The 14,521-nt window shown below is 40.3% G+C and overlaps 3 protein-coding genes and 1 long non-coding RNA gene across 10 annotated transcripts in view; 2 read left to right on the top strand and 2 right to left on the bottom strand.

Annotated features, from left to right (window-relative positions):
- The window catches only part of LOC104965166 (gamma-aminobutyric acid receptor subunit beta-1-like), a 417,189-nt gene that overhangs the window by 24,771 nt on the left and 377,897 nt on the right, over positions 1-14,521 (top strand). The gene's annotated exons all lie outside the window — the stretch shown is intronic.
- manea (mannosidase, endo-alpha) lies at positions 7,808-10,957 on the bottom strand. 7 transcript variants are annotated; one of them, XM_010793144.1, is made up of 6 exons: positions 10,648-10,957; positions 10,151-10,261; positions 9,649-10,072; positions 9,221-9,330; positions 9,020-9,096; positions 7,808-8,860 (listed from the first exon to the last, which is right to left on the bottom strand). In XM_010793144.1, exons 2-6 carry the CDS (start codon positions 10,151-10,153, stop codon positions 8,227-8,229), a joined length of 1,248 nt encoding a protein of 415 aa, XP_010791446.1. In that variant the 5' UTR covers positions 10,154-10,261; positions 10,648-10,957; the 3' UTR covers positions 7,808-8,226. The 7 variants fall into 7 exon arrangements, with proteins under 7 accessions (XP_010791446.1, XP_010791442.1, XP_010791445.1 ...); XM_010793140.1 differs by having other exon boundaries at positions 9,649-10,261; positions 10,648-10,698; positions 10,815-10,956; XM_010793143.1 differs by having other exon boundaries at positions 9,649-10,261; positions 10,664-10,698; positions 10,816-10,956.
- Positions 11,178-11,938, top strand: LOC104964386 (uncharacterized). Its single transcript, XR_800409.1, has 3 exons — positions 11,178-11,237; positions 11,443-11,617; positions 11,735-11,938. It is a non-coding gene; the product is annotated as an uncharacterized lncRNA (long non-coding RNA).
- The window catches only part of LOC104965148 (serine/threonine-protein phosphatase PP1-beta catalytic subunit-like), a 17,134-nt gene continuing 14,914 nt past the window's right edge, over positions 12,302-14,521 (bottom strand). Inside the window, exons 6-8 of the mRNA XM_010794107.1 lie at positions 14,495-14,521; positions 13,845-13,979; positions 12,302-13,749 (exon numbers count right to left, since the gene is read on the bottom strand). Of these exons, the coding sequence (XP_010792409.1) occupies positions 13,645-13,749; positions 13,845-13,979; positions 14,495-14,521 (267 nt within the window). The 3' untranslated portion in view covers positions 12,302-13,644. The remainder of the gene's footprint in view (positions 13,750-13,844; positions 13,980-14,494) is intronic.

The following is a 14,521-nucleotide window of genomic DNA, read 5'->3' as shown; positions in this document are numbered from 1 at the left end:
GATGAAGACTCAGACTCATGGAGCAGGACTAGAAGCAGGCTCATGTGAAGACATGATGAAGACTCAGCTCATGGTGAGCATATAAGACTAGGCTCATGATGAAGACTCAGGCTCATGGTGAAGACATGATGAAGACCAGTGAGAAGTGAAGACTCAGGCTCATGATGAAGACATGATGAAGACTCAGACTCATGGTGAAGACTCAGGCTCATGATGAAGACTCAGGCTCATGATGAAGACATGGTGAAGACTCAGGCTCATGGTGAAGACATGATGAAGACTCAGACTCATGGTGAAGACTCAGGCTCATGATGAAGACATATGAGACTCAGACTCATGGTAAGACATGACTAAGACATGGTGAAGACTCAGGCTCATGATGAAGACATGATGAAGACTCAGACTCATGGTGAAGACTCAGGCTCATGATGAAGACTCAGGCTCATGGTGAAGACATGATGAAGACTCAGACTCATGGTGAAGACATGATGAAGACATGGTGAAGACTCAGGCTCATGGTGAAGACATGATGAAGACTCAGGCTCATGATGAAGACATGATGAAGACTCAGGCTCATGATGAAGACTCAGGCTCATGGTGAAGACATGATGAAGACTCAGGCTCATGATGAAGACTCAGGCTCATGTTGAAGACATGATGAAGACTCAGACTCATGATGAAGACATGATGAAGACTCAGGCTCATGATGAAGACTCAGGCTCATGGTGAAGACATGATGAAGACTCAGACTCATGGTGAAGACTGAAAGCTCATGATGAAGACTCAGGCTCATGGTGAAGACATGATGAAGACTCAGGCTCATGGTGAAGACATGATGAAGACTCAGGCTCCTGATGAAGACATGATGAAGACTCATGCTCCTGATGAAGACATGATGAAGACTCAGGCTCATGATGAAGACTCAGGCTCATGGTGAAGACATGATGAAGACTCAGACTCATGATGAAGACTCAGGCTCATGATGAAGACTCAGGCTCATGATGAAGACTCAGTCTCATGATGAAGACATGATGAAGTCTCAGACTCCTGATGAAGACTCGGCTCCTGATGAAGACATGATGAAGACTCAGGCTCCTGATGAAGATATAATGAAGACTCAGGCTCATGATGAAGACATGATGAAGACTCAGGCTCATGATGAAGACATAATGAAGTCTCAGACTCATGATGAAGACTCAGGCTCCTGATGAAGACATGATGAAGACTCAGGCTCCTGATGAAGACATAACGAAGTCTCAGACTCCTGATGAAAACTCAGGCTCCTGATGAAGACTCAGTCTCTCGGCGCAATCCTTGTCGTTCACAACAGTCCTGAAGCCAACAAAGGAAAGGTTGAAAATGTTGTCGGTAGAAACCTGAACCGGGAAGGAAGCTATCGATGAAAACGTTGTCGTCAGATATATCCAGGTGCAGCCAAGTTTAGGGTTTACTTACTAGCTTTTTTTGTATTTTTCAACCACCTTTTACAGCATTCATCAGCTTGCTAACTCAGACATTGCTAAATCAACAGACCACCTGAAGCATCCTAAAGGATCCCATATACTGTTGTAGTCGGATTTAATCCAGTTAATGTTCTGCCATGTGAGATGTGAGCGCAACCAATGTCTCTTTCCCCCTTGGGAGTCCAAGTTGTTGGCAAGTAAAAATTAACTGCAGCAAGTTTTTATTGCCTTGTTTTTACCTGTGAAGATCCCTATACCTACTCAACTGTTCTGAACCTAAGATGTTGGTGGGGAGGTCCTGTTTTATTTTTGCCAATCCTGGGTCTTTTTTCCTCCAACAATAAGTTATTAAAATACATTTTACATCATCTTACTCCCTTGTGATATTCCCCAGGTGATGGGCAACGATGTGTGATTGTGTGTTTAATGTTCATGGGAGCCTGCCTGCAGGCGGCAGCCTCAGGACACCTACACTCTGAGGACACCTCCACTCTCAGGACAGGAAGTGCATGCATGCTGAGAATTACAAAATAAAATCGCCACTATCAGTACAGCGCCACTTTCCGAACAGGAAATTCATGCAAATACAAAATAAAATCGTACTAACACTTATTACATACATATGTATGTATATATATAAAAATAGGGACACCTTGTATTGTTTACTCTCAGTACAGCACCACTTTCCGAACAGGAAATGCACGCTAATAAAAAATAAAATCGCACTGACACTTACTATCTATATATAAATAACGACATCTTGTATTTTAGTTACACACAACAGTGGAGGGTTCGAAAAACAACCGTGTTTGCTGGGTGCGGACCTGTGGTGGGACCCCTGAATCCTGAGACTGAGCTGTGTGAGGCTGCACACTAAACAACCACAGCCTCTCACTCTCACTAAGAACTGTTCATGGCTCTCATCAACACAGAGCCCAGAATTACATAAAAAAATTATGAATGAGTCAATCTTTGATTTACTCCCAGTGTTGGGCAAGTTACTTCCAAAATGTAATACAGTACATATTTTTTAAGTAATAAATTGAATTACAATATTACTGTCTCTGAAATGTAATGAGTTACAGTACTTTTGAGTTACTTTCACCAAAATTACCGCAAAAGAATGGCTAGGTATTTTAAATGCTAAAATGTAGTTTAGTGCAGCTCATTATACATCCAGTGAAGGGCGATGTGGTATAGCATAACAACTGTGTAGGCCCTTAAGGCTACTAACAACTTGTATTACACGGCTTAGTTGAATACTCGATTCTGATTGTAAATTCTTAACATGTGACACGTTGTTAATACAGTACAGACCACTGTCAAGGACTATAATGAAGGTTGCTAAGGAGGATCAAGAAAGAGAAAGGAAAAGAGGTTAAAAGACGGAGCGCTGGACGTCAGATAAATCACCAGAAGAAGGCAGAGAGGAAGTAAACAATAACAGGAACACGGAATGGGCTCTGTAGTTTGTTTAGTATATGGCCGTGTAATAAGCGGGATAATGAGCAGCGAGGCGGCCATTATGGGGAAAAGAACGCCCGACAGGCTGATCAGGGAACCCGACGTGAAGCGGAGGGATCTTGATCAGCCCGGAGGGTAAACACCAGGCTTACTAATCTACCCGCACAATTTTTCTCTGGTGTCGGAATGTCTCGCGATGTCAGTGAATTCTTAAAAAACAAAACACCATTTAATTTCGGGTTAAAATGTGTTGTAACTATGTTGTAACTGTGTTACTGAGAATTGTAACGGGTATTACCCAAATTTCATTAGTAATGCGTTACATTACTTTGTTGCAGCAATAAGTACTTTACTGATACAATACATTACTGTAACTCAACACCCAACACTGCTCCTAAACTGTCAAACTGAAGTGTTTCCTCCTTCAGATGAAAGACTTCAAAAGGGGGAAGTCCCAGGTTTCAAGTAAGATGTAATGTTTCACCCATTTGCCTGGATTTTGATGTTAATTCCTTTATACTCATGGCTGTAATAACGTTTGAAAATGTGGCTTTTTAAAGGAAGGTGAGCTGCAGTCGCTACTTCAGCATTGCAAAGGCAACTATGGTAATGTACAAATTGTTCAGTTCCTGTATGGCCTGGATCACAAACAACCTTTCACATCTTGAGTACTTCCTTATAAATGTGCTGTTGACATGACTTGCCGTGAACTGGGGAAAACCATATTGTTCATTATTTTATAAAGTAAATTTCCTCCAGGTATCAAGATTTTCTCTGTAGAAACTTGAAGGCTGGATGTGCTTCAGTGTGGACTAACTTTCAAATGTGTCCAAATTCTAAATGATGATTTCTAGGTCTGGAAGTACAGTTATGTAAGGGTTCAGTGTGTTCGTACTCATGATTAACTTTTGCTCAGATATCACAATATAACTTTTTTTTCTTTCAGGATCACCACGACAGCTGCCTGCATGATGGACCTGCGCAGATACCCACTGGATGAGCAGAACTGCACCTTGGAGATTGAAAGCTGTAAGTGGCTCTGGCTTTGTTTGTGTCTCTTTTACACCTTTACTTTATTTACTGTGTTTTGGTCATTGTGCATCATCAGGCTTCGTAGACCAACAGAGGAAAGTCAAATTGACAGGAGGTCCTGTTGCACTTTAACAAATTGTGTATGTATATTTTGTGGTGTCAAAAAAATAAATGACTGTGCACACAATACAGTTAGTCCAGGCTGTAACTTGACCACATCTGGAAGGACAAGTGAATAAAGAACTATAGTCTTGAACTTGACTTGAAACCAATCAAATCAACTTTTGATTGTCCGATATGTACACAGTAAAGCGCACACATTAAAATGTAAACACTGCATCCCATAGTAGCCTACATAGCTCCTATAGTATTAGGAGCAGGGCACACTGACTATACAGCGCCAGGGGAGCACAGGCAATTAGGCTGTTTGGGGACTTGAACCCACGACCCTCCAGTCCCCAAGACAAATCCAGAGGGGCTGAGCTTCTGCACCGAATGAATGGCTGCTGCATCTAGTGACGTCAGGGGGGTATTTGTTATATGTTGTTCAAGCAAGTTCAAAACCAATACATCCAGGTGGCTGTTTTAACTCAAAATATGTCTGAAAATACAAATTAGAGAAACATGAACCCTCCTAAAAGTGATGATAGTACTACTTATTTTTTGTGTATGCACTTTCAAAATGTATGTTAATGCATGGCACTTTAGGTTGCCCTGCACATAAATGTATGCATATTAAATATGGAACAGGATGTTTTTATTCAAGGGTTCCCGTTTCTCTCTCCGATCCTTCCCTTCGCCTCAAAAACGTTGAAGACCCCTGTTCTCTGGAAAGATAACTTTTGAGATGCTGGGCCCAGGTGTTTATGGTCAAGAAATGAATGCTCCTTCAACCAGTATCTCTTTTTTAATATTTCTATTTCTACATATGAGGAAGATTCATTTTGTTCAAGGATTCAAGGTCTGCGGTTAAACAATCAAGGAATGCCTCTCCCTCTAATCCAGTCTCACGGCATTTCGTGTTATAGTCATAGACTGTATATATAAATGGAGGTAGGGTCTGTGACGTCACCCATAGGATTCTGCAGAGTTGCCGAGAAGCCCTTACTAGGCGGAGTCGGCCACTAACGGCTCGACAGTGAAGTCAGAGTTCAACTCCCGCCTACTCCAAATAAGGGCAAAGAGGCGGAGCCGAGGCGGGACCTCCTGCAACCGAGCTGGAAGTTCCAGAGCTAGCTGAAGCTACCAAGCTAAGCTAACATGCTCCCCATCTGCACACTGCCTTCGCATTTTACGTTTCTAAGGTAAGCGGACATTAAACTATTCAGCAAAACTATAAATAATAATCTAAGTTATTGAGTTTTTAGCATAATACTTCGGAATCTTAAAATCCCTTAATGTGTGTATGCAATTGTGCTAAATTCAACACTGGAATCAAGCAAATATTAATATGTTTGCATGACATTAATTATTTATATGTTGATATCACTTATACGTTTAATACATTTAAGTCAAGCTAAGGTACATGTGATGGTAGTTAGTTAGTGCTCTTACCTGCGAGGCCTCCTCCAAACAGCATAATAACCAGACTGTATCATTAAAACTAAGTACCAGTTCTAGATCCTTGACTTTAGACAAACAATTAAAAAGACAAAATGTATTTAAAGACCAATCTTTATTTGAATGTGCCTCTTAACCTGATATATTAGTTATACAGTAATAGTATTGACAATCTAAAAAAACTGAGCAACTCAACAGTCAACTTTATGTTTCTTATTGTCTAAAGCATTTATTATTTTCATTTTCCCCCTCTCATATTCAGTGTGGACGGATTGAGACAGCGTGGTGTCCAGACAGCTGCTGAGACTTCAGGGAGAACCCTCCGTGTGATGGACGTCCTGTCTGTTGGTTTTGAGAAGACTGAGGGTCTTTCATCAGCGAGAAGGACCAGGCCTGATGGAGGAGCTGATACCAACTGCACAAGCCTAGTCTGTCACTTTATTTGACTAAATGTGTTTACTTATAGATTTAATAGGTTTACACCTTCTGTCCATATGTGCTTTTTATTTAAAACATGTTTGATTAACTTTTGGTTCACATTTCAATAAATTGTATTTGTATTTGCACTCCTTTTGTCCATTATTCTTACTGAAAATGTTAGATTACACATTCACATCTGACTGAAGATTGGCCCCATTTATTTGTGACGTTGCAAACTCTGCGGTACAAGGCACAAGTGATGTGAAGCTCATAAAGCGAGGCAAATAGAAATAATCAGCTGATGGAGTGTAGATGTGGAAATAGGTGCAGATCAGCTGACTGTGTTTTCACAATAAAAGTAGTTTCTTAGTGAATGTCCTGTACTGGTCTTAAAATCTCATAACATCAGCTTTTAATGTTCCTCTTGGATGTTCTTCTTGACCCTCAGAGAAGGAGAAAATGTTGAGTCGTGTCTTTCAGGCATGTCCTTTCCTAACAAAAATTACAGGAAACATAAAACATATTATTGCAGAACAAGTGTGTTATTTATGAAAGCGGTGTGTTTGTGTGTTTAGGGGCTGTAGATATAATTATTTTGTAATTGTAATGTTTTTCTTTTATTTCAACAGTGAGCTACAAAGACAATCAGATTATGAATGAAAAGTATGAAGTTCATCAACATTGAAATTATGTTATTATCAAAATAATATTGAACTGTTATCAAAACGTAGTGCAACTGTAGAAGCTTGCTCTGTTGTCTCACTGAAAGAATAACTTTTACCACGTTTTTTACAGACAATATTGAGAGATAAATAGTAGCAGTTCTCACTATGTGTTAAATATCTTTGCCTTCAATACATTAAATTAGAAAGCTGACAAAATCATATTGCTTGTTAACATCTAAATGTAACTTTTTGCATGGAAAAAACCCTCAGCTTAACTGATGTGTTGGTGATCTAGTATTTAGTATTGTTTAATGGAATGTATATCAGTGTATTAAAGTCAATACTTCATTTATTTAAACCAATATCTTTCTTGATTCTTTGTACAGTATGAAAAAAAGAGTCTTTGTACCTGAGCTTACCNGTGTATTAAAGTCAATACTTCATTTATTTAAACCAATATCTTTCTTGATTCTTTGTACAGTATGACAAAAATAGTCTTTATACCTGTGCTGAAGTTCACTGCTGTGAGGAGTCCAGTTCTGTCTCTCACTCTCCGGCTCTTCCCCAGAGTTTGCGGCGATAAACGATTGCATTTATCCCAGAGTAAGTCATCTCTCTCCACAATTACACTTTTCCCCATCATGTCCATTTGAAAGAGACGGCATTGTGACGGGTGCGAATAATCTGCCCTTTCTGTGTCGACCCTCCATGGGCCAATGTTCCCTTCACAGGGAGTTTTGTGGCGGAACGGGTCACCACCTATGATGCAACTCAATGCCTTTCATTTGACCACCCTTCCACATCTAACCATTCGACCCTACTCAGTAGGGCCTACTGTACACTGCTTACTCAGCACCACAAAACAGACAGAGTGAGCAACCAGATGGTTATCACAGTGTAGAGGTGGGCAAAAACACTACCATAATGACAAAAATGCTACTTTTACAGCAGGGAAGTTCCAAAATGTAATCAGAAAGGTGTTTACGTGTTAATGCCATAGGGTTAACGCATACAGCCGTTATGACAATGTGTAACAGGCATGTAGAATAGTGTAAATACCATTCCTAAACATTTTTTACAAAAAAAGATTCCAAACATTAGATCTTCTAAATGTTCCCTGCACTTGCTGTGATATTTCTTCTATTGCTTTTGGGCTAAGGCAGAGTTGGGAGCAGAGTGAGGCGACAGATTTGTTCTGGCAGATTGCTTTGTTTACTTTCCTTCTTTCCAGGACACACTTTATTTAATCTTCTAAGGTTTAATGCAGGCACAGATTAAAGGAGGGCATCACATGCCTACGAACAGTTGTAGATGGATACGGTGAAGTCAGTGAGAAAACATGCTGTTTTAAGTTATGATTCCCAAAATACACAAGGATGTGTAAACATAAGAAATAAGACATCAGTTAAATTAACAATAATTTACCCAAGTGTAAATAATTCACGTACATCACTGCAGCCATAATTATGATAATTGAGTTCAATGGCCTGTGACTTTCAAAATCATTAAGCTTTTCTCCTACAACTATTCATCATTTGCATTTTATCGTGCATTTTGCAACTACAACTTCATTTATTTTATACAACCATGAACTAACATTTACTATGGCTTTTAGTCAGGGATCAATCCTGCCATTTCCGTCGCTCCCCACCAAATATGGCAGCCCATTTGCGAGTTATCTCCAGGTAGATTGCAGGTTTATTGGGCAGGTAGTCCATATACACAGTCTGACCTGTTTTTGGTATTGCCATTTCAATCTGAGTCCCCTCGTGCCATTCATTAAAAGATGTTATAGCGATGAAATCAGGCCTGGCTTGTAACGCAGCACTCAGAGAGGTCTCGTAGTATTTGCCGTTGATGCGGTTTCGAGTGTTTTGGAAGTTCCAGGGTCGAACGCCTGTGTCAATGTACCCGGGGCCCACACTTAAAATGTATATTAAGTTGTTGTCTTCACAGAAAGCTTTAAGGGAGTCCCAGTTTCGCTGAGTGGACCCATAGGAAAACCCATTGGTAGCAAAGTAGGTGTAGACACCATCAAAACCAGCAGTAAGGATATCCCTCTTATGTTTCTCCTCGACCAGCAGGGCGATGAAGATGGCGTCATACGGGGTGTCCCTGATGCTGTTACTATCTGTGTGTTTGAGCAGTTTGCCCCACTGCTCAGAGTTCATCAGATATGAGTCATACACATAGATGAGTGGAAGAAGCTTGCCAGTGTTCGTCCGGTACTTGAAGAAGGCAGGGTGATCTCCATATCTGAGAAGAGGAGGTGCAAAATAAAAGGGAAGAAATACAAATGTCAAAGGAATAAAATGACTGATAGAAACATTAGAATTATTGATCGAGAAAGATTTCCAGAGGGAGTTTGAGATTATGGAGCTGACATTTGACTGAAAACAGTGAAGAAACACTCACTTGTCAATGATGTATTTGACATTAGTTAACATGTTGACTTCATCTCTTCCTTTGTACGGCTCGATGTGAAACGCTACCTGTACACACAAAAATGACAGAATTACACAATATTGATGATTTTAGGGAACTACAACAAAATATTTAGTTTGCTGATAACTACAAGCAATAGGCTACTAAACTCACTACTTTCCTCATGCATACCTTAACATGGTATTTATGTGCCACCTCCATCAGCAAAGGCACAATGTCATCCGTTGGTTCACCGTTATCATCGCTCATATTAGGAGGATACCAGGACACAACAAGGACACCTGAGAAAAAACACAGGTACAGTTCAAACAAAGAAAACGATCAGATAATTGTTAATGAATAAGCAAATCATATAGAGTACATGTACTGCAGTGATATTAAATGAGTAAGAGTAATAAAGATGGGGCAGAAATGATATGCTGACCATCTGTTTCATGGTATCTGTTGATATGGATTATGTATGCTAAATCCCAACTCTAAATGTTGGTTTGTTAACTAAATTGTGTGCCATTAACAAAAGAAAACTGAAATGTTATAAAACTCAATCAAAGCAGATTTTATAACTATGATGGCAATGTTAAGTTTAATGTCAATCTTACCAATGGCTGCTGTGCGTAGCTGTTGCATATGGGACTCTATGATGGAGGGATCCCTGGAGCTGTAAGCCCCTAAAGAGGGGTAGAAGTTGGCCCCAATGTCTTCAGGTGGGACGTGTCTTGCTTGTGGATAACCCTGAGCTACTTTTAAGTCCCAGTGAGGCAGCTGTGGGTGGTCCCAGTGGATGTATTTGCCATCAAACTTGGGGTTTCCATACCATGTGTAGTAGAAGGCATGGAGGTAGTAGTTTGGAGGAGGGAACTTCCTCAGTGCAGCCTCCAGTTTGTCTGACTGAGCGGAGTCAGTCATTTTGCTCTGGACAAGTTTATTGTCATTTTCTCTCTGGATCTGGTTGTCATTCCTTCTCTCCGGGACCGGCTGTTCACCGACAGGGTTGTCGAACGGAGAGTCCTCAGGTGTCAGCGCCTTTAAGACCACTGTTACTATGAGCACGAGCAACACCAAAGCAATTAATGTGATGCAAGATTTGCGCCTAAACCTTGCCATTCTTCAGTATGTGCTTGAGGCTTTCCACAGTTCATTGCTGAGGCAGCAGTGAGGGACTGTAGCAGAACAGAATGCCATCAATGCTCTGTCAGTGAGGTAATGTTCAGCCTGGAGGTTTGAGAAAACAATGCATTTAAGTGTGTTACAAAAGGAAATGGCTGCAATTAAAAACTCTTCAACTCTAAAAATATCAGAAAATAAAGAAAAAATACTATCAGAATGTAATTCTTTTTTAAGTTAGGCAGCAAAATGCTTACATGTAAGAGGTTGCATAAATCCAATATTTGGTTGTTGATTTAAAATTGCATAACCGTTGCTTAAAAAACAGTGAATTAAAGAGGCACACGGAGCTAACGAAGCTACATTGTTTTAAAATACTACACACAAGCCGGAAGTGCTGTCAGAACGTACAGTATAGTAACACATGTGCTAATTCAGCAAAAGCTTCTTACATACAGTTTACCGATGCATAAAGACACATTTACTAAACTTACCAGACTTCAACCATACCTATATCGATTAACTTTAGACTTGTCAACAGCAGCCTAGAATAACAACGGTGACACAATATTAGCTTTATCCTCCGATAGGACACCACTTCAATTGTTTTCGTAATTCAACTCTATTAATTGAAATAAAACCTCTAGTGTTAAATACTCAACTACAGTCTTCACAGTTCGGACGACTCTTCATTAAATATTTCGTTGTAAGAGATATGAGAGATGCAGAGGATGGGACACAACCTGCACTTCTGGGCTAGGTTGTTTGCAGATCTACAAATGCTTCAGCAGCGCATGCGCAGTGGCAGCGACACATCCATGCTGTATATGAATCTGATGTTAGAGCTGCGTCAACGTCAACAACAATGAGAGGAGCAGTTTTACTGAATGAGAATTATACGTGTCGCCCCCATTTGTTTGGTGAGGTGTATTACACAATGGAATCATCACTAAAAGGACCAATACATTGTTTTTTATTACTATACAAAAATTCTGTTTCGAAAAAAAACATTCCAGCTTTATTTTGTAGTTGCAATTTTTAAAAACGTGCTCATCTCGACCATTGGGCCCAATCTGTGTACACGGTAAGTCAAGCAAACTACAAATATATCAGAAATAAGGATATTGTTGTTTTGTGCTTTGGTTAATGTTCGTGTTTTATTTGGTTTTCTTCAGAAAAGTATACCTCATAACATGTATTGGAGTTTTGGCACTAATGGAACAACAATATTCATGTCAATAAGTTGATTTGATCGATCAATAGGTCTGTTTTAATGTGTCTGTTCATAGTATTCCATATTTGCTTGAAACCATGAATACGGAAGAACTAAAGCCAAGAAAGCCATTAGTGTGCAGCAAGAAAATGAGCAGCCCTATCAGACAGCCCTATCGGAGCCAAAGCCTCCAGAGGTTTGGTGACTGCGATGATGTGATGATGGATCCAGTGAAACAACAGGATGTACAGGTTTGGCTAGTCAAGATGTTTGTCCAAAAATGCCCAAAATGAACACATATCATAACCAGTTTTTTGGCAGAAATCTTAAATACATGTTAAATGAATTACTTTCATTTATTTTCTCAGGTCAACTTCACATTCAGCTCACAAACCATCATCTACTACACTCTCCTCTTTCTAAAGATAGGACTGTGGATCTGCTTCGCCTGGGTCATGGCCCACCTCCACCTGGGCCTGCCATGTTTCATACTGCCACTCATCCTCTGGTTGTATTCAGGGCCGATGCACAGTGCCCTGAAATGGGCTAAAAGACGTCTGCACGGCAACATTGGATAAACTGAGATAAAAAAGTGAATAAAATATAATTTTTGCAATTCTCAAATTTCTTGAAAGAAGAGCATTCATGCAAAAATGAGTGAATTCAGAGGGGACAACAGTTTTAGTTTCCATCAATTTTATTGATTTATAGAGTTTCAAACAAACGTGTACAAATTGCAAAACAGCTTTTGGTAATACTTCATTGTTTTCTTATTATCAGTATTGTGAAATAAATTAAGTGAATACAAAGAAAGCAATGAGAATCGTGAAACAGAAAAATTCCACAGAAAGCATTTTACCAAAAAGAGCAAACTAAAGATTGAAAAAAGGAAACGGTCAGCCACAAATTGTCGACTTTGCTTCTTTGCAGAAGACTAAAATGAACCTCCAGTACCTCCTCGCAACATTTTTTCCAGGACATAAAATGAAAAGCCCATCCTGAGCTGTCTGGTTTGAAACTCACTTGTGATTTGTATTGTACTACTGTATGTATACACCAGGTGGTGTCACTGTCACATCGCATAACGGCCGGTCCTGCCACTCCTGACTCCTCCAGCTTTCAAACTCAATACCAGGACACACTGGGTGATGTGACAGGAGGATAGCTGGCACTTTACTTAAAAAAGATCCAAGAACAAACAAACATTATGTTGTTGATGTTGTGTACTCTACACCCACAGCCCTAAACAATTCAAACACTGTAGAGCATTTTGTGAAGCTGGCTTTTTATTCAAGTGCTGTTAGATGTTTTCTTTCCTTAACTTCATACAAATACACTATTAGTACACCATTTATCCAGTATGTCAACAGCTAAGATACTGACTAGAAGTCACACATATTATTTAAATGCATGGACATGAAAAAAAAACTCAGCATCTTTCATCAAAAATCAAGAGGACTTCGGGAACATAATCGTAAACAAATAATAATTAGACCCATGTCAATAGCAGCTCTTTGTGAGGAGAGGCATGTTTTTGTGTGGGTGTGGAGTCGAGGCACAGGGAGGCATAGCAGAGCAGAGGAATGGATGCCCAGAGGGCGTTGTGTTTGGGGAGAGCGGGTCCACTGCCAGCAGCATCCGATTTACCCTCTATCCTTCATTCAAGCCGGTCTCTTCACATTCCTTGCCACTCAGGGAGGTGCACTTTTTCAATGGTTAATTATATAAAATGTTCGCCTGCACAACAACCGCAAGTTCACCGCAAACGCAGTAATAATGTTTCAAACAGTTAAACCGGAATATAAGAAATGTTATCGTGTCTAAGGACCTCAGTCTCATTGTAACACATTGGAAGGATTTTCTCTGCTTTCAGAGGTCAAGGCAAAAACAACAACAATGTTTAATCTCTACTGTGTTTTTGTCAAACTCAAAAAGACTTCCTCTAACTCAATCACTCTGTCCCTCTTCGCAGAGACAACACAGACCCTCAGAAAACTTTAAATGGCATTGGAAGTAAAACCACAAACTCTGTTAATAATATCAAAAATACCAACAAACAGGCAAAAAAAAAGAGATTGGTCACAGCAAATTTATGTACACATACACATTAAGAAAAGAGCTGTCAGTGGATTTTGGGAAGGTTGTGTGAGTGGGGGAAGAAAGAGGAGAAAGATTTGGGCAATTAGATAAGCCCTGTATCTTCGCTATACAGGGGAGTTACAGGGGTCGCCATGGTGGCAGACCAGGGACGGAGCGGGTGAGAGATCAGGCGGTGCGTTCACCTCTTCTTAGGGGCTTGGGCGGTGCGGGGTGGGGTGACGGGACGACCAGAATTTACACCACCGTACTGATACTTGGCCTTCTTCTCCGAGGGCTTTAGGATCTTTAAAAAAAAAACACAGAGAGAAAACGTGAGTGTTTCTGAGATGAAGTTTAGTTGAAATATCAAAAAGGTGTTATAATGGTTTGTTAGAATACCTGGAAGGAGCACATGAGGGATTCATCCACACTCATCATGCCGCCTGCATTGTCGAACTCCCCGCAGTAGTTTGGAGCGGAGAAGAGTGTGACCAGTTGGCGTTTGGCAAAGAACTCATAGCCATCCTCCACAACCTGTTAGAAGACACGGGACATTATTCCACCGCCTACAGCGATCGATAAACACACACAGATCTCCAGCTGGTTTCAGAAACCTACTCTGCTATAATTGTCATGTGTCCACAACCACCTACATCTGAATCAATACAAAGCACCCAACGCAGAGCCAAAACAGCCAATGTATACATTCCACTTTTGAAAACAAATTGTTTTTGGTCAATAAAACACAACACCTCCTTCATGAGTTCGAGTTGCTCCCTTTAAATTCAATAGAAGAAGGTAGGCTGTACACCATGGATTCATGGGGGAGAAATACACTGGGCTAGACTGCTGTAGCAGGCCTATTAATAATGTGGTTTAGCTTGTGTTTCCTCCACAGTATTTACTTGTTCCAAAGACACACTCACACTAATGGAAGTCCACTATAAGTAAAGTGCATGGCCAAACAGTTTTAAGTCTCCAAGTTTGCTTGTCATGCACTTATAATGTATACCATCCAGACTCTCTACTTTAACTCCCGTCATAATGACCTGGTGGGCTCTGCAGATGAGGTCCAG

Source organism: Notothenia coriiceps, unplaced genomic scaffold (genome assembly GCF_000735185.1).
Source record: "Notothenia coriiceps isolate Sejong01 unplaced genomic scaffold, NC01 NC01_scaffold00037244, whole genome shotgun sequence".
NCBI classification, from domain to species: domain Eukaryota; kingdom Metazoa; phylum Chordata; class Actinopteri; order Perciformes; family Nototheniidae; genus Notothenia; species Notothenia coriiceps.
The sequence above is the reverse complement of the archived record's forward strand: the minus strand, read 5'-3'. Positions and strand labels throughout refer to the sequence as shown.